Source organism: Dasypus novemcinctus, chromosome 10, assembly GCF_030445035.2.
Source record: "Dasypus novemcinctus isolate mDasNov1 chromosome 10, mDasNov1.1.hap2, whole genome shotgun sequence".
Classification (NCBI taxonomy): Eukaryota; Metazoa; Chordata; class Mammalia; order Cingulata; family Dasypodidae; genus Dasypus; species Dasypus novemcinctus.
In genome coordinates, this window is record NC_080682.1 from 19,763,758 (window position 1) to 19,784,179 (window position 20,422).

Below are 20,422 nucleotides of genomic sequence, written 5' to 3' on the forward strand. Positions count from 1 at the left end.
AGCTGTTCTTAGGATTATACTTTAGCCCACTGAATTTACTAATCAGTAGCTGAAGTTGGTGCCCAACCATCTCTTCCTCCCTCATTTTTGGGAAGTGGAGCTTCCAATTCCAGTTGGCAGAATAGCTCCCAAAGTGGCTTATGCCACCAGTGAAGGATGGGCACCAGCCTCTGTGGAGTGGAGTACTCTACTTATGGCGCTTCTCTGCAGATGGGCAGTCTTCTTCCATTCCTTCAAGGATGTTGCAGCATGCTCTTCTGGTCTCCTGGAGGCCCCTAACAGGTGCTTTAGATAGCTCTGTGTGATTACTAATGGCCCTGTAGCATGAGCTTACTCTAGGAGTTCCTTACTCTGCCACCATCTTGCTGATTGTCTTGGATCCCATATCTTTTAATCCATGTTACTCCCTTCATTTTGGTGCAGCACATCCTTCAGTAGTTTCCTGTGAGAAAATGAATAGGGCATAACCTTCCTGAGACTTTGAATGCCTGAAAATATTTTTAGTCTATTGTTATCCTTCATTATGTTCCCTGGACATAGAATTCCAGATGGAAAATATTTTTCCTTATAATTCTGTAAATATTTCTTCACTGTCTTCTAGTCTCTGTGATTGAAAGTTTTTATTTTATTCTTATTTTTGATCCTTTCTTTGTGACTTTGTTTTCCCTCCTTAGCAATTTTTTTCTGTATTTCATATTGTCTTGATTTTTTCTGATTTCTTCTTTTTTTGCTTATTTTGAACCATTATAACTCCTGTATAAAATCAGAAAAGCTTCTTTATTTTGTCTTTCCTGTCATTTTAAAATTAACTTAGCAGGGAAAGTTTTCTTTTTTCCTAAATAAAATCTTGGGCAGTTACATGTCTTTCTGCTTACTCTTAATAAAATATTCTAAATGGAAAATCAATTTAAGTCACAAAATACAGAAACTAAGTCCTTAGGTAATTCAGTCTATGCAACAGCTAAACCTTCTAACTTATTTAAAGTGACAACTTATTTAAGCTGAAATCCACTGGCAAAGATTTCAAACTACAGGAGGCCAGGGGAGGGAGGTATGCCTTTCATCTCTCCTTACCTGCCTTTGGCATCCACCACCCTCACCCCTATCCCTAATCTTGATTTCTGACCCCTCCAAGGTTGAAACAGGAGTGGGAGTGATGTGGGGAATTTGAGGTATTGGTGGGGCTGGGAGTAGGATGGGAAGGATGACAATGGAATGTAGGATAGGAAGGTCCTAACTTGTCTATTATTATTATTTGCTAGCTTTGTGCTTTCTGGGCCTGGTAGATACTCTGACTTTTTTTCTTGGATGCTTTCATGGATTCAGTATAGGCCCTATGATGTCTCTTGATTACCTTTTTTATATGTGTCGCCTTCCCCATCCCCCACCCCCCCTTGGCACACTTTTTTTTGACAGTCTTCTCTGCAAGAGATTCTTTTTGGGGGTATTCTCATTGTTTCCTTGAGTTGATCACTTAGAAATAATTGAAATGGTTCCAGGCCATCTTTCTTCGACATTTCCAAATGTGTGTCATGGAAAACTTGCCCCTCTCCCTCACAATCCCTGGAGTTACAGTTAATTTTCAGCTGCATGTCTCTGTTCTGCTGCCACAGACCACTTCAGCCAGACTCTCACCTATGAATTTTCTCCAGAGTTGAGTCAGATACCATCAACTGCATACCATTAATGGCATGGGACACATATTCAGCTCTTTGAATGAGTCCTTTGAAGCCCCTTTCTTGACCTAAGGTGAAAGGGGAACCATATACCATCCCTCTTTGTGGTGGTGGTAGTGTACTCATAGCACATTTTTCTCCAAATAAATCCCTCTCAGTTTTTGTTTTTCTTTACCTGTTTATGTCCTCAATATGGGTGACAAGTTCAAGAACTGTACAAACTGTCCTTGGCTGTCTATTTTGAGGTGTGTCTTAGAGCTCAACTTGGCTAATTTCTTATCTATTACATCTTGGTGCCTTATATCTTGTTACACTGGTCTTTATCAAATGCTGCTAAACCTTAGTCGTCCATTAATATTTAAGAATGAAACTCTAAAATATTGTTTGGAATCTCTCGACATAGGCAGAATTTTTTGACTGATATACTGGACTGTTTGATACTCAGCTAGGATGCTCTGGCCATTTTGTTGGGTATTCATAACATAGGTCTTTTATTCTTGAGTCAGTTTCACCAGAGACTTTCTTTTTGTCAGCATTCTGAGAATGAAAAAGGAATAGGGGAATGAGATTGTCACCATTCACATTTTCAGTTGAATGCTAGACTTCCTTCCTCAAGGTGCCCGTAGTCTCTAAGTGTTCAATATTTCCAAAAATAATCACTGCATCTTATGATAGCAAGGGAGATCTGATCTAACGGCTTCTCAGACTTCCAACCAATTCTGGTTTCAGCCTTCTCCTAGCCCTCATTTTAAAGAAAACTTTATCATTCAGTTTCTGAGTTCCTTTGATGCTGTGAAATATAAGATGGCTTAATTTTTTTTTGGCACCTCCCCTCTATAGAGGCATAGGTTTGTTCTTTTTTGGGGTTTTTTTTTTGCTTTTGTTGTTTCTGTCAAACCAGTTGCCACTCATTCCTATACCTACTTTAAAGTTTGGAATGTGTTACTAATATATCATCTGTTGACATCTCCTTTCCTTCTCTCTTTTTCATTATGAGTCTTTACATTTTAAAAAATTCTCTATTACATCTATGATGTTTCAGGAGAAAGTGAAGATAAAATCCCATATATTTAGGTCCTTCACCAACATGGAGACTTTCCTAAATATCAGGCATGTTATTATGTATATTGCTAACTATTATTCAATTAATCCTCATCATAACCTTGTGAGAGCAACTTTACTCCACATTTTACCTTATTATAGATGATTACATTGAGCTTCGGGGAGGCAAAGTGATTTGCTTAAAGTCATCCAACTAGAAAGTCAAAGAATTGGGATTTAAACTCAGGTCTAATTTCTCCAAGTTTCATGTTCTTTCTACAGTACAGCTGTCCCTTGGCTGAGGCTCAGTTCCTTTCTGCTTGTGGATCTCTACCTTTCTTGGTACCAACATGGTAGACTTTATGTGGCAATAGACAGAAATGCAGTAGCGCTAACATAATCCATGAGCAAAGTGCTTTGTAGTAATTTTCTTATTCACTGTATCCTACTCAGTGCTTTTAACAAATCATTAGTTATTTCATTTCTAGGTTGCACTTTAGTTAAGCAGCATTTTTCATTGAAACTTATTCTAAATGTTATTAAAATGTGTCATGGTAAATTTATAGTGTACAAATAGTCATAGAGGTTTGAAAATTAGTTGAGTAGAACAATTAGAAGTGAATGCCGCCCATGATGATTATGATGTAAAATTTGCCTGAATTTAGAACAAGATACAGACACATTTTAAGAAGAAACATAAGTTAGCTACAAAAGGAAAATATCCTATCGATAGGATGACCATAAAGCACTACAGAGATGCTAGTTATTGTCCTTGACTTGGGTCCCTACTAAATAGACATGGCCAATTGGAAAATGTTTTAGGTCATTTTTGACTTCAAATAAATATGAATCCACATTTAAAACTTATTTATAAATTGAGACACCTGACAAAAAAGTCTACTTTTTAGTCAGAAACTCCTTTTGGGTTGTATTTCCATTTTTGTCATTGGCTTTCTATAAATGTGTCTCATACCACATGGTCAGTCTATTAATCTCATGGCATCCTGTCTTACTCTGATGTAGGCTATGGGTGGGAGGCTCTTTGTCTCTTCAGAGATAACCTGAGCTGTCTGTGACTTGTGGATGTGAGACGATAAGAGACTGCAGTCCAGACCTTGGTGACCATGGCAATGACTCCAGTCCCAGGAAACAGTTTAACAATGCAAGGTCTATAAATGTTAAATATTCAGGGGAAATGCAAACCAAATGTGCTAAAGGCTTATCTAGAATGTATGAAGTCTATGCTAAAAGCTCACCTAAGAAGTGGACGATATATATGCTAATTCAAGCCTATTGAGAACTGAAACAAAAGGACCATTTAACCTTTCATCTCTGTATAAAAGAAACTAGAAAATCTTGTTCCGGGCTTGGGTTTGCAACTGGAAGCTCCCGAATCCTGCCGGCCATCAATAAACCATTTGTCCTTCTCAAAATCATTCCTGAGTCCTGGCCTTTCTATACGCAAATAATTGAACCTCTCTCAAATTCTACAACTCCAAGCCACATAGTCACACACACAGTTCTATAATGATGGCTTAACCACTGAACCTCCTGGGAAATTAAATTCATCTGCATTTTTCTGTTCAGAGAATTCCCCTTTAAGGCTTAAGTTTCCAAGCACATCAGACCTTCGCATCCTCCTGCAGGGACTAAGTCCTCAGTGCCTATATATCTTTCTTTTTAATTGTTCATTATCCAGGCCATGCAGGTGCTCCCTTATTCCCCTGAGGCTGAGTCTCACCAGACAATAAAAAACCCTCCCCTCTCTATGGAACTTTTAATTGTCATTGTTTCTCATCCATCCTCCAGAGGTAATTGGCCCCAAAGAGGGCCTCCAGGAAAGTAAGTGCTGAAACTTTCTTAATTTATTGGATTACTAAATGCAGGGGTATCACAGTTTGGCTGATTGCTTTTAAGTCCTCTCCCTCTACCCACCTGAGATGAAACAGAAGCCATTGCTACTTTGCTGTCCCACTCCTGAAACCAGACACCCTGCAGATGTCTAGATGAGGGTCATTCCTTGGTTAGTTGTCATGTTTTACAACTTTCTCAAGTAATACCTACTTGAAGGCAAACTCAGTTTTATGTCATTTGCTTTATGCAGTATCTGCATCACCTGGGAACTTATTAGAAATGCAAATTCTTGGGCTCCAGACCTACAGACTCTGAAACAATGATTGTGGGGCCCAGCAATCTGCATTTTTACAAGTTCTCTAGGTGACTGATGCACGCTAAAGTTTGAGAATTACTATGTCACACAAAAGTTAGAAAGGTGACTGTGAATGTTTGTTTTGCTTAAATGGTAAGCCTTCCCAGTATTCAGTTGCCCTTAATCAGATTCTAGAGAGCCTATGATAAAATGTAAAAAGGAAAGGGACCTCTTCTGTGTCTCAGAGGTTTAGAAGAAGAACACAGGACTACTTACAAAATTACTAGTTTAGGTTCTTAGAACTCTAGTAGAACGCAGAAGTCTGCAAAATTGTCCTCTTTTCAAAGAAAGCATAGTTGAACAAAGCAAGACATCAAAACATGTCAAAATTTTCTAAAATGGAGAAACAGTAGCTGCATGATTTGGGTCCCAACCCCTGGCTACTCCTATTGCGCTCTTTGATTTGGCTACTATTAGCAAAGTGATTTGTTAGAAATCATGTTTCTTGGATTGGACACTTTTCAGGCCACTATGCATGCTTTGATTATGCACTATTTTAATAGGTACAGGTAGAACTGTCATAGTCATGAAATTTTGGGGCTATGATATTTGGATTCAGCTGATATTACCAGTTCCTGCAGAGCGATTAAAGTCAGAATGAATTTAAGTTTGAGACGTGGCACTGAAGTTAGGCTTGGAAGTTAGGGGTCTGTTTGAATCTCAGCTTTTCCACTGACTAGTTATTTGTGACTTCTCTGACCTGCCCTTTTCTCATTTTTAAAATGGGGCTAATACTTAATTCAGAGGGCTGCCATGAAGAATCTAATTTCAATTCAGGTGTGTAGGTAAAGTTCTCAGTTGGAATCAGTACAAAGCAGGTGCTGTATAAGTGGGATTGCTAATAATATCATCTTCATATACTTATTTACTTCATATACTTCATATAGGAAACCTGTCCAAGTAAATGCTAAGGAGAGTTCCTTATAGAAAATTTCACCACTTTATATATATTCTAGTTAATCTTAGAATGAGACTCTAAACTGAAACGTTCTTCTGAAGCTGATGGTCTCAGTTTTGCTATTTTAATATTGTTCACATGTTTGCTCATTTATTTATTATTTAACAAATATTAATTGAGTAGTTACTATTAATGTATCAGGTACTATAGTAGTATTGGGAATACAGACAAAAAACAAAGTTGGTGCCCTCATAGTTCTTATAATCTAGTGGGAAAAGTAGGCAGTTTCAAATTAGTTTACAAACTAAGTTACTAATTTACCATAAATGTTAGGGGAGAGAGAGTGATGCAGTGCTATTTGAGACAAGGTGGTTAGAACAGTTGTTCTCTTAAGCAGATACCTGCATTAATCGAAGCACCAGAACTTGTAGGTGTCTGGGGGAAAGAGAGTTTCAAAGCAAAAGGAACATATCACTTGGATACATGCTTGAAAATGATTTAGTTTATTATATATACATTTTTTCTTTTTTAGTATAAAAACAATGTAAAGACCTTGAAAAAATTTTTACTTATAACCCTATTACCCAGTTACCGTTATATAACTTTTAAGACATTTCCATTCCAATGCGTTTCTACTTTCATACATATTTGTGCATAGATAAGTTATGGTATATCTAAAATTCCTTTTTATTCACTTAGGCATATCTTCATGCTGTTTTCCTATTCAATATATTTGTTTTTAATTTCATAAAATACATTGCCAAAAACTATGTAACAATGTGCATTCAGTGATTTTTTTAAAATAAAGATTTATTTATTTATTTATTTATGCCCCCTCCCTCATTGTTTTGTGCTCACTGTCTGCTCTCTGTGTCTGTTCATTGTGTGCTCTCTATGTCTGCTTGTCTTCTTTTAGGAGGCACCGGGAACCAAACCTGGGGCTTCCCATGTGATTGGGAGGTTCCCAATCACTTGTGCCACATCCACTACCTGCTTATTGTGTTTCTTGTTGTGTCTCCTTGTTGGGTCATCTCGTTGTGACATCTCATCACGACATCTTGTTGCAGCATCTCATTGTGAAATCTCATTGCAACAGCTTGTCACACCAGCCCTTCACGTCAGCTCACTGTCTTGCTCATCTTCTTTAGGAGGCACTGGGAACTGAACCCAGGACCTTCCATGTGGAAGGTGGATGCCCAACTGCTTGAGCCACATCTTCTCCCATTCAGCAATGTTTTGATTCTTTTTCCTGCATCCCCCATCCTATCCTTTCTTAGTAGATAACCACTTGGATTAGTTTTATCCCTTCATTGTTTCTTTTTTTTGGAACTATAAGGAATTGCATATAAAATCATATACTGCCCCCTTTCTTACACAAAAAGCATACTGGACACACTCTTATACACCTTGCAATACTTAAAAACATATCCTGGAGATCACTGAATGTCCACATAAAGATATCATCATCCTTCATTTTAATACCTGCATAGTACTCCCTTGTGAGGATGTGCCATAGTTTATTTGACAAATATCTTAATGATGGACATTACAGTAGTATGCAGTCTTTTGCTATTATAAATATTGTTGAAATACACATCTTTGTTCATATGTTTCTTATAAAAAATTTCAAGTATATGCGTGAGATAGATTTCTAGATATTGGGTTGATGGGTCAAATGGTAAATATTCATTTTTGTTAGGTATTTCCAAATATACCTTCATAGTGGTTGTACCATTTTTTGGTGTTTTTTTTGGGTTTTTTTTTTTTTGGCTTTTTTTTTTAATATTACATTCAAAAAATACGAGGTCCCTATATATCCCCCACCCCCCTGACCCCACTCCTCCCATAACAACAACCTCCTCCATCATCATGGAACATTCATTGCGCTTGGTGAATACATCTCTGAGCACTGTTGCATCACATGGTCAATGGTCCACATTATAGTTTACACCCTCCCCCAGTCCACCCAGTAGGCCATGAAAGGACACACAATGTCCGGTAACTGTCCCTGCAGTACCACCCAGGGCAGCTCCAAGTCCTGAAAATGCCCCCACATCATATCTCTTCTTCCCACTCCCTACCCTCAGCAGCTACCATGGCCACTTTCTCCAAATCAATGCTACATTTTCTTTGATTACTAATCACAATAGTTCATGAATAGAATATCAGTAAGTCCCCTCTAATCCATACTCTATTCCTCCATCCTGTGGACCCTGGAATGGTTGTGTGGTTGTACCATTTTGTATTACCATTAGCAATGGATGAGAGTGGCTGTTTTTCCACAGACTCCCCAAAAGAGTAAATTGTCAACCTTTTGGATTTTTGCCAATCTGGTAGATAAGAAGTTATATATATTAATTTTCAAATTGCATTTCTCCTTTTGTAAGTGCAATGTTGATTGATCATTTGCCCATTGTTTCTAAGCACTGTCTCTTCATATTTTGCCCATTTTTCTTTTGGACTTTAGTTTTTTGTTTCACAATTTTTATGATCTCTTTGTATGTTAGGAATGTTAACTCATTTTTTTCTGGGATATTATTAGCAAACAGTTTTTATCAGTTTTTTCTTTGTTTTTGACTTTTGTGTTTGTGTATGGTGTTGATTTTTTTTTTTTTTTTGGTGATGCAAAAGTTTTCTTATGTAGTTAAGGTTATCAATATTTAAATTGCCTCTAAAATTTTAGCCATAGTTATGACAGTTTTCACATTCCCAGATTAAAGAGGAATCCATCCATTTTTAACTCAAGTATTTTTATGGTTTCAATGATAACATTTCTATCTTGAATTCATTTGGAAATTATTCTGATACATGATGTAGGGAATGGATCCAATTCTCTTGGTCTCTGTCCCTTTTTCTCTCCTTCTCTTATCTCCCTTTTTCTCTCACATATGGTTCTACAGTTGTCCCAACACCATTTATTAAAAACTGCATCTTTCCTTAATGATTTGAGATGCTGCCTATATTGCACACTAAAATGCCATATGCACTTTTGTCAATTTCTAGATTTTATTTTCTGCTTCATTGGTATGTCTTCTTATATGCCAGTACTGACTTTTAATTATAGAGGTTTTTAATGCAAAATCACCTTTTCTTTTTTAGAATGTTCATAGCTATTCTTGATGGAACAAACTGAGTTTGTGAATAAGGAATTTTATTACTATTAATTTATTACTATTAATTACTATTAATTTTATTTTAAAATATTACGCACTTTTTGCCAGGTTATATTTTGGATACTGGGGATGTAATGGTGACAAGACCAACAATATCTATGTCTCTCAGAGCTAATATTCCAGTTAGGGAAGGAAGACCATAAACAAGATGATTTCAGATAGTGGTAAATGCTACGAAGACAATAAAAGAAGATGAAATGATAGAGGAGTAAAGAGATGCGTCTCTGATAAGTAAGGCTTGACCCATTTTCTGAATCGCAAGAAGGGACTGCCATATCAAAGTCTGAGGCAGAACTGTCCTGGCCAAGGGAATACTTAGTACAAAGGAGGAAGAGTCACTCTTATTAAATGCTCACTATGAATCAGGTACTATGCTAAAATCCTTTAGCTGAATTACCTCATGCATCTCTTACAACCCTTTGAGGTAGGTCTTTATTATCAGTCCTATTTTGAAGAAGAAGATACTAATGTTGGGAGCTGTCAGATCATTGTCCTCTTCTCAGGTTCCAAGTTGGCTTTAGGGACTTCAATAAATCTCTGATTGAATCTCCCCAGGCTTTCATGAGAAGGACAAGAAGCCATATTGCCGAAAGGATTTCTTAGAGATGTTCTCACCCAAATGTGGTGGCTGCAACCGCCCTGTGTTGGAAAACTACCTTTCAGCTATGGACACCGTCTGGCACCCAGAGTGCTTTGTGTGTGGGGTCTGTATACACTCACTTATCTTTTGGATTTAGGGAAAGCCAGTAGTTCTCCTCTCTGAGAGGGAGAGTTGTAACTGGTAAGAGGGTTTACAGCCTAGCTGAAGTATTGATCTGGGTTTCCTAAAGAAGAAACAAAACATAGAATCCATTGTTTTGTTTTTAGCTTGTCTGTTTTTTAAGTGTGTAGCATTCTAACCTCCATTTGTCATGGGTCCAAGTGAAATTCCTGCAACTGGCAGTTACCTGGCAGGAATTACAAAGGCTGAAAGCTTTACTTTGCTCAAGAGTTTCACTTCTTGACATTGTATTCTTTTTCTCTCTCTTCTCTCCTCCCCCAGGACTGCTTCAGCAGTTTTACTACTGGTTCCTTCTTTGAGCTGGATGGACGTCCATTCTGTGAGCTCCACTACCATCAGCGCCGAGGAACCCTCTGCCATGGATGTGGGCAGCCCATCACTGGCCGCTGCATCAGTGCCATGGGTCACAAGTTCCATCCTGAGCACTTTGTGTGTGCTTTCTGCCTGACACAGTTGTCAAAGGGCATCTTCAGGGAGCAGAATGACAAGACCTATTGTCAACCCTGCTTCAATAAGCTCTTCCCTCTGTAATCTTAACCAAACCTTCAGCCTCTCCAGATCCTTTAGAAAATTTAAACCAAGAGAGGAAAAAGAATATATTTGTTATTTCTGACCTTCTGCTTAGTAGGCTTATAGAGAAAGTAAAGGTGATGAGCAAATAAAAGACCTTCTAGACATTACTTGACTAGGCTTGAAATTCTCAGGTATTACCCTCCAGGCTAGTAGTCTGTGGTATCATTAAGGCATTAAGTAAGACAGAACACTAGTTAAGTGTTCTCTTGAGATTCTAATAGTGCTAATCAATTCCAGTCTTTTTTTTTTTTTTTAAATCAGGTACCTGAATTTGGATCTGGGTCCTGCTAATCTAGCTCCTCTGTTTTCCACATGCACACACCACTGATTTCTGTGATTTCTCCATTTTCACACTTACTGATGGCCCTTTGGGTTTCTTAACTCCCCTTTCAAGCTTCCCTTATTTCCCTGTGGCTAACTTTCCACCATCTTTATCCTTCCTGGCAGGAATCATGATAATACTTGTAAACCCTTTGAATTAACTCTTAAATTATTTCTCTTTTTCCTGAGAGGTGGATTTTAACTGGGTGACTTTGAGAACTGACATCATGGATAAATAAAATGACTTGCAGCTTTCATGACTCATTATCATATTTGTTTGGTAGATAATTTCTGCTTCTCATATACTTTGTACTATGGGAAATTAAATGTGTTTTATACCTCTTGTTTCCTTCTACACAATAGGCATTTTGATTTATCAGAAGTCAAAGGACTCCTATTTGCTAACTTTTCTCTTTTTTGGGCCCATAACATTGATTTATTTTATCTTTTGGATTTAGATAATTGAAATATCTAAAAGGATGTCAGAGTGTCTTAAAATTGTTGTAATCACTTTGTTTATATAAGGAGAAAAACTGGCTCACCAGTAGGCTCCTTTCAAATTCATTTCTAACGTAAAAATTGAAACCCCCAACTTCATGATTGTCTCATGAAGACAAACAAGATGACTGCTTTTAGAGCATCTCTGAAGAAAGGTGTTATAAAAGATTATTTGATGACTTTCTAGTTCTGCATTAGGAAATTCAAGCCCCCAAGAAAAAAATATACACTTAATTATTTGCTCCTCTTCAAAAATATTATAAGTGAATTTGTAGGAAACCTTGGCAGGTTATTAAAGAATCTGATTTTTTCATGTACTATCAGTTTAACTTGATTATAAAAGTAAGCTTCAGAAACAGTCACCTTTTCTCAAAGTAATGTTAATAAGATCTATCCAGTATCTTTCTTGCCACTGTCCTCAAAATAATTGTATGATGATTGGTATAACAAAAGTCAGAATTTTAGGATCACTATTTCTGAAAAAAGTTACTAAGGAAAAATCCTTCACTGGACTTATTTTTAAAAATAGGACAGAAGTTGGAGTCATAGGTTGGTGTGGTAATGGTACTTCCTAGAAAAATATAATGGATTAAATGATTATCACTGAGCTTTATTTTATCAACTGTTTGTGTTGGAATGGCTAAAAAGGGGTTTTTGAAAGTCAAAAGGAGATGGTAATAGTTAATTCTATCAAATGGTAACACCAGAAGTGATTCAATCTGACTTGTGTCTGAGATATGTGGGAAGCCACACAGGTATGGAACCATCTGGCCTTGTCTTGTCTGGTTGACTGAGTACCAGACTAAGCAAAATACCTATTCTAAACATCTTCTTTACAGTGTCTTCACTCTATGATGTCATATGCAGATGTTAGAATGGCAGTGTTAATGGTAGCTTTGGCAACTTGACAAAGTTGACTGGGAGTTTTAGCTTTTAAGAAATGTTCAGGTGCTAAAACTTTTATTTTTAAGGATTAGCTATTACTTTGAAATTTCATTAGAATCTAAATATTTTTAAATGCCATAAAAGTCAGAGCTCACTAAAGTACAATTAAGAAGTGAAAATGTTCTATTTTCACAAATGAAAGTAGTTACATTTCTTAAAAAACAAAGATGCTACCTTCAGAATTATTGTATAAGCAGCAAGGAAACCACTTAAATGTAAAAAGTTCTTTTTTTTTGAACCCCAAAAAAACCATTACTCAAATGAATCATTTACCTATTCACCTTTTTTCCCTTTTCTTTTTCTCTATTTTTTTAAATGTTACATTCAAAAAATATAAGAGGTCCCCATATACCCCCCACACCCCTCACCCCACTCCTCCTTGGTTCTGAATAGCTTAGCTGTTTCAAAAAATAAAATCCACCTTCAATAAAAGGGTTTTTCCCCAGTGAATATATATATATATATATTTATAATATATGGTAGACTCAGAACTCTATTTTCAGAGATGAATCCCTCAGATTGGGCAGGAGTAGGACTATCTTTGAAATAAATATTAACCCCCCCCCCCCCACAATGATACTTTTATAGCAACAACAATTATTTTCCCAAGGTACTCCTCTTATAGTTGCAGGATGGCTGCAGCCCATGCTCCCTTTTCCATGACTAGTAAGGGGAAAAAGTGCTTTTCTTTTACTTTGTGAGTGAAAGTCCTGAGATTCATACAAACTGGACCAGGTTAGATAACATGCCCACCAATGATTTTTTTCTGGAGGAAAGGATTGCACAGCTTACTTGAAACCAAATGGGACCATTCCTGGAGTTGGGACAGGAGTAGGTTTCCTGAAAACACAAGGGCTCTGTGGAGGATGTGTGGATGATCAAAAAAAAAAAAAAAAAGAGTACTGGTAAGAAGAAAGAAGGTTAATGAATATTGAATTCATACGTTCAAGAGTGAAAATATTAAAGAGTATCTCAGTGGGGTGATAAAGAAGGTAAGCAAGCACATGTTCCCTGGTCCCCGAGTGATTTGAAACATATACAAACTTCAAAAGAGAGGCGAGGGAGTTCTTGGGGGATAGCATTTGAGTAGCAGCCAGGGGTCAACTCCTTCACAAAAACAACAGAGAAAGAGACAAAAGCTACCCAAGGGATCTGCTTTAGGGGTCAGCAGACCAGGACAGTGCTACAGAACTCCTAGGAGGTTGAGGGACAGAGAAACAAAGAACTGGAAACAGCAAATGTGTTACCAACCCTTCATGGAAGCAGCAAGGGCTCCCCTCCATGACCCCCAGGGTATTAAGCCAGGGAAAAGCCCCTGACTCACTGCAGCTGCCTGAGAGGAAATCAGACAACTTCCTCCCTATCAGCTGTTACAAGGGAAAATGAAGGGAGAGTCGGGGGGAGCTTCAGTAAATTTGGCCAGCAGAGCCCACTTTGAATCATGACTCTGGCCAGACCAAAACACAGGAAAGCAGAGACTGAAACATCTCCATGAAGAGGTATGCTGACAGTACCAGCTTCTGGCTGGTCTCAAAATTGCACAGACAAAAACTGCTTTTGGGTCTCTGTACCCTAACTCCTGGGAGAAAATCTGTATCCAAATAGTGAGTCCCTGGCCTAATTTTGATAATTTAAGCTGGACACTTTTAAAGACTTAGAATAAACTGAAGCAAATATAAAAGAGATGTGGAAAAAAATAGGCGAGAAAGAAGAATTGGCCATCAGAGGAAACTCACCAATATATTTAAATGCCTAGACATCAGTAAAAATTACAAGTCACACTAGGAAACAGAGAGAGGCCCATCCAAAGAAACAAACCAAATATCTTGAAGAGAGAACAATGTAGACAATCAGTGATCATCACACACTCTCCTAAATAACAGAATTGAAAGAAAATAAGACTAAAGAGATAATGGATATTAAGAAGACACTGGGTGAGCAAAAAGAACAATTTGAAAGCCTGCAAAGAAAAGTAACAGACCTTATGGGAATGAAAGATATGATGGATAAGATTAAAAATACATCAAAGGCACATTAAAGATTTGAATTGCTTAAAGATAGAATTAGTGATTTTGATGACAGAACATCTGAACTGGAAAAGACAGGAGAACAGAAAGAGAAGAGATTTGGGGAAAAAAATGGAAAAGGGTCTTAGAGAATTATGCAAAATGCACAAACATCACATTATTGATGTCCCAGAGGGAGAAGAGAATGGAAAAGGGGCAGAAAGAATATTTGAGGAACTAATGACAGAAAACTTCTCAACCCTTATGAAAGACATAAATATCAATATCCAAGAAGGACTACATACACCAATCAGGAGAAATCCAAATAGACTTATCCTGAGACACCTACTATTCAGAATGACAAATATCAGAGATAGAAGATTCTGAAAGCAGCAAGAGAAAAGCTATGGATCACATACAAGGGAACCTTGATAAGATTAAGTGCTGAACTCTCATCAGAAACCATGAAGGTGAGAAGAAAGTAGTATAATATATTTAAGATACCGAAAGAGAAAACCTGCCAGCCAAGAATTCTGTTATCTGGCAAAACTGTTCTGCAAAAATGAGGATGAGTTCAAAGTTTTCACAAACAAAAACTGATAGAATATACTACCAAAGGCATGAATTACAAGAGATACTAAAGGGAGTGCTGCATCCTGAAAGGAAAAACAAGGGCAAGAGACTTGGAGAAGAAATGAAGGTTATTAGGGCAGGGAAATTAAAGAGTAAATAGACAATAGTACAATATGACAACAGAAAGCCAAAGGAAAAAAATGAATGAAGTAAATAATGCCTTTACAGTAATAACACTGAATGTTAGTGACTTGATCTTCCCAATCAAAAGACATAGACTGATAGAATGGATACAAAATATGAGACATCTATATGTTATCTACAAGAGACTCACCTCAGATGGAAGGACACAACCAGGCTGAAAGTGAAAGGTTGGAAAAAGATATTTCATGCAAATAATAACCAAAATAGAGCTGGAGTAGCAATACTAATATTGGACAAAATAGATTTAAAATGCAAAACTGTTATAAGGGATGAAGGAGGTCATTATATATTTAAAAGGGGGCAATTCAGCAAGAAGAAATAACTGTACTAAATATTTATGCACCAAACCTGAGTGACCCAAGGTACATGAGGAACACACTGGTAAAACTGAAGGGAGAAGTAGATGTCTCTGCAATAATAGTTGGAAACTTCAATATATACCACTCTCAGTATTGAATAAAACATCTGGTCAGAGGATAAAGAAACAGAGAGTTTGAATAATATGATAAATGAACTAGACCCAACAGACATTTATAGCGTATTGTACCCGCAAACAGAAAGATAAACATTGTTTTCAAGTGCTCATGGATCCTTCTGTAAGATAGAACATATGTTGAGTCACAAGACAAGTTTAAGTAAACTTAAAAAGATTGAAATTATATAAAACACTTTTTCTGATGATATCAGAATGAAGCTGGAAATCAATAATGGACAGAAAAATGGAAGAAATCATAAATATATGGAAATTAAACAACACGCCCTTTAAAAATCAATGACTCAAAGAAGAATTTGCAAGAGAATTCAGCAAATATCTTGAGATAAATGAAAATGAGAACACAACATATCAAAATGTATGGGAAACCACAAAGGCAGTGCAGAGAGGCAAATTTAGCACTCATTGCTTGCAATGAAAAAGAAGAAAGACTAAAATTAAACCTCTAACTACACACACCAGGGAGAACTAGAAAAAAAACAGAAAACTAATCCCAAACCAAGTTGAAGGAAAGAAAGTAAAAATAAGAGCAGAAATAAATGAAACTGAGAACAAAAAGCAATAGAATCAACAAAACCAAAAGTTGGTTCTTCGAGAAGATTAACAAAACTGACAAGCCCTTAGCTAGACTGATAGAGAGAAAAAGAAGACACAAATATATAAAATCAGAAATGAGAGGGGGTTCATTGGCTTTGGCCTTGCAAAAATAAGAGAGCTCATAAGAAGATACTATGAACAATTGAATATAAAAAACAAGACAATGTACTTAAGATGGACAAACTCCTAGAAACACATGAAATAGCTACACTGACCCTAGAAGAAATAGAAGATCTTAACAAACAAATCATGAATGAAGAGATTGAAACAGTCACCAAAAGCCTCCCAAAGGTGAAAATCCCAGGACTAGAGGGCATCACAGGTGAATTATACCAATCATTAAAAGATAATATAATACCAATTTTGCTCAAGCTCTTCCAAAAAATTGAAGAGGAAAGATTTCTTCTAAATTCATTCTATGAAGCCAACAGCACCATAATACCAAAACCAGATAAAGATACTGTGAGAAAAAAGATTATGGACCAATATCTTTCATGAATGTAGATGTAAAAATCCTCAAGAAAATGCTTGCAAACTGAATTCAAAAGCACATTTAAAGAATTATACATCACAATCAAGTGGGTTTTATCCCAGGTACGCAAGGGTGATTCAACATAAGAAAATCAATTAGTGTAATAAACCACATAGATAAGTTAAAGAAGAAAAATCACAAGATTCTTTCCATTGATGCAGAAAAGGTATTTGACAAATACAGCACCCTCCCTTGATAAAAACTGTCTGAATGATGGGAATAGAAGGAAGGATACTATATGAAAAACCTGCAGCTAACTTTTTACTCAATGGTGAAAGTCTGAAAGCTTTCCCGATTAGATCAGGAACAAGACAAGGATGCCCACTGTCACCATTGTTACTCAATATTGTGCTAAAATTTCTAGCTAGAACAATTAGGCTAGACAAAGAAATAAAAGGTACCCAAATAGGGAAGGAAGAAGTAAAACTTCCACTATATGCTGATGATATGATCCTATATCTAGAAAATCCTGAAAATTTCACAAAAAAGTTACTAGAACTAATAGACAAGTTCAGCAAAGTAGTGGATATAAGATTAATATGCAAAAATCAATAGTGTTTCTATACACTACTGATGTGAAATCTGAGGAAGAAATCAGAAAAAAAATCCATTTATAATAACTACTAAGCCATAACCCACTGAATGTACTGGGGGAGAGTGGAAACTATGTCAACTATAATCCATGTGGTGCAGCAGTGCTCCAAAATATATTCACCAAATGCAGTGAATGGGAAAGTGGATGTATCTCAACTGATAGGGCATTCCTCTTTCTACTGGAAGTGGTCCTCTAGAAGAACTGTTAAATTCATGGAATTTAGCCACCATCATCCATGTACTTTCCACATTGAGGGAGGTCCCTTTGTTCCTCCACTTCCTCTGTTTCTGCCTCTAAGACCTCTAGGAGGGCCATTGCTTCTTAGAGGTGGAGGTGGCCTGTATCTACCATTTTCATATGATGGTTCAGTGACTTGTTCCACTTTGATGACTTTTTCATCCAAGGACTTTCCATTCATGGAAAGTTGCTGGACTTTCAAAGGTGACAAAAGCAAAACTCTCAATTTGTTGGTTTCACGGTCTTTCATCAAGTGTACTTCCACTATTCATCCATTTTTGCCAAATACTGCTTCGAGGGCATTCTCATTTGTTTCTGTATTGAGTCCACCAATGAAGACCTTTCCTGGACACTCCGCTTCAAGCATACTTTCCCCCCCAGAGTTGGAGAGGTGAGGACGATTTCTGGCTTCTAGGAGCTTGCCGACAGACACTTCCTAGTGGCTCAACATGTGTGATGGCTGCCAGGTGAGGTAGGACAGGATGGGGAAGCTGCCCTACTGCACAACCCTGTCCTCTTTTTATGAGCATCTCAAACCTATCAAATCAGCATCTCTACCTCAAAATTCCTAGTTAACAAGTAAATCCTCTGTCTCTCCTTTTTTTTTTTTTTTTTTGCTTAAACTAATTTTTGTTGGGATTCTGTCACTGATTAACCAAGTGAGCAGAAAATACACAGTACCTCTTTTTATAAATTTAAAATGTGGTAAAGCAATGAATAAACGAACAAACATATTCAGTGAAGGCACAAATTGTACCTTGCACATCTCCATGAAAAACTAATAGATGAAAATAATATCTGATAATTTCTGAATGCTTTTTACACTAGGGCACAGTGATAAAACATTGTGTTTTAAGGTTGATATATATTATCTAGAATTGTGTATATATATATATATTTGGAATACAAGCTTCTTGTTCTGTATATTTTGACAGTAAAGTTGTCATGTGTGCAATGTCATCAAGGAAAAATAAGGGGAGATGGAAATCATGTTATATATGCTGCTTCATCTAGTGCTTTCCCATGATTAAATCATTAATGTTACTGTAGTGCTATGTATTTGTTATGAAAAATAGTTTAAAAATATCTTGGTATCATATTTGGAAACAAAAAAAAGAAAAATTAGAATATTATAAGAGAAATGGCTCTACATTTATCTTGAAATTTGCTACTTAAGGAAAATTGCATTTATAAGAGGTTGTAGAAGAGAAAGAATACATTTATAGTGAGTCTGACAGGTGATTTGGGACATTTTTCAGAGCTTTGGAGTTTGAGGGTGATGATTTTCATTACGTCTAATGACACTTTGAAAACTTGACTTTCCATCTCTAGGTGTTCTTGCATTTTCAGACATGAGATAAAATATTTTAAAAGTACGTAAAATAAAGTGAGAAGCTTAAAGGGAGAGCAATTTTCCTGAACATAATCTGGAAAATATTGAAAGGGAGGATGTCTTAGTTTGCAAAGCACCACAGACTGGCTGACAAAAACAAACGAGAATTTTTTGTCTCACAGTTTTGGAAGCTAGAAGTCCAAAATCAAGGTATTGCAGGATAAGTTTTCTCTAAAGACTGTAGCATTCTAGCCATCATCCTCAGTCTCTGGTCCATGGCAATCTGTCTCCTTCATTCTCTTCCTGTGACTTATCCTTCCAATGCCCAATTTCCTTTGATTATAAGGACTCTAGTCATATAGGATTAAGGCCCACTCTGATTCAATTCGACCTCATGGTATTTACAAATGAGTTCACACCCATGGGACCAGGGGTTAGGACTTTATCATGTCTTTATGGGGGATATGATTCAACCTCCAACAGAGGGAGCATAAGAAGAGAGAAAATTGTAGGATATAAGAGAGCTCATGAGTTACCCAGAGCTTCCAGTAAAGGAGGAAACATGGAAACTATATCACACTGCCTGTGGAGAAAAGAAAGGCAGTGGGGCTGTTACCTTACACAGACTGCCTCGGGAAACATCACTTATCCCAGGTGGCCTCTTAGGTTTGTGTTTGTGTTTGTGTTTCTCCTAGAGGTGGACCCTCAGACTAAGATTCGTGTGCAATAGTCAATGTGGAAGGTGATCTCTAGGTAGGAGAGAGGGCAGAGGAAAAGTGAGACAGTAAAGGGAAGGAGGCCAATTCAGGGTCCATTGGAGTTCAGTACTCTTGAGGACCTTTGGGAGATATTGCAGCCACTGCCACTCACTGCCCACTCTGCCTTCTCTGGCCTGCCCTGCCTGCAAATTGAACATGCTTAGGTAGCCCAAGAAAGCTTTTAGTATAAAAGTCATAGCTACTTGCTGTGGGAAGCATCAATGTGCATATGACAGGGAATGCCTATAGATATGTGTGGGGAAATGACGGCATCTGTTGGGGAAATTTATAGAGGGGTAAGCATATAAGCAAAAATTCACTGTGAAGCTTTTCAAATTGCTGATAATCACAATACTTTGAATTCATGATAAATCATTCATTTGCAAAGCTTTAAAATATTCCCAGCTTCTAGAAGGAAGCTTAATGCATTCCATCTAGCAGTAGTGATGGTAGAGGGGATAAAGGAAAGGAGAGAGTAGACAGGGAATATTATTTCCACTTTACTTATGGGAAAAGCAATCAATTACATGAATAGGACAAGATCATCCAGATTTATATGTTGAAAGTGGTTAAAATGGGAACCTTTGAGTTGTACGTCAAGCCACAAAAATGTTTAAAAAGCTAAAAACAGAACCAATGTTTGCTTGTTCCTTGCCTGGGATGGTTTCTCTTAAGCTCTGCAACAGTAATGTACAATGCATCTAAGAAACATGGCCATGAGATGAATTTTTGAGGAATAAGTGGGGGCTCTAGAGCAGCAATATGGTCCACAGATGTAGGATATGTTAAGACAGTGTTAAGAACAGTAGCCGTGGCAACAGACAAACCAAATTCAATGTTGATTCTACCACTTACAAATTGTGTAAACCCTGGCTAAGCCACTTATTTTCTCCAAACTTCCGTTATATAACTGGCTAAATGTGGGAAATAATACCTCTCACATGGGTTGCTGCAAGGATAAACCAAGGTAAGTGGAGAA

General features: G+C 37.1%; 1 protein-coding gene across 4 annotated transcripts in view; it reads left to right on the top strand.

Moving 5' to 3' along the window:
- LPXN (leupaxin) overlaps positions 1-10,458 on the top strand; it is a 58,151-nt gene extending 47,693 nt beyond the window's left edge. For all 4 annotated transcript variants that reach the window (XM_004466829.5, XM_058305397.2, XM_071218001.1 and 1 more), the window contains 2 exons: positions 9,553-9,701; positions 10,040-10,458. In XM_004466829.5, coding sequence (XP_004466886.2) covers positions 9,553-9,701; positions 10,040-10,309 — 419 coding nt within the window. In that variant the 3' untranslated portion in view covers positions 10,310-10,458. The remainder of the gene's footprint in view (positions 1-9,552; positions 9,702-10,039) is intronic.
- The last annotated feature ends 9,964 nt before the right edge of the window (positions 10,459-20,422 follow it).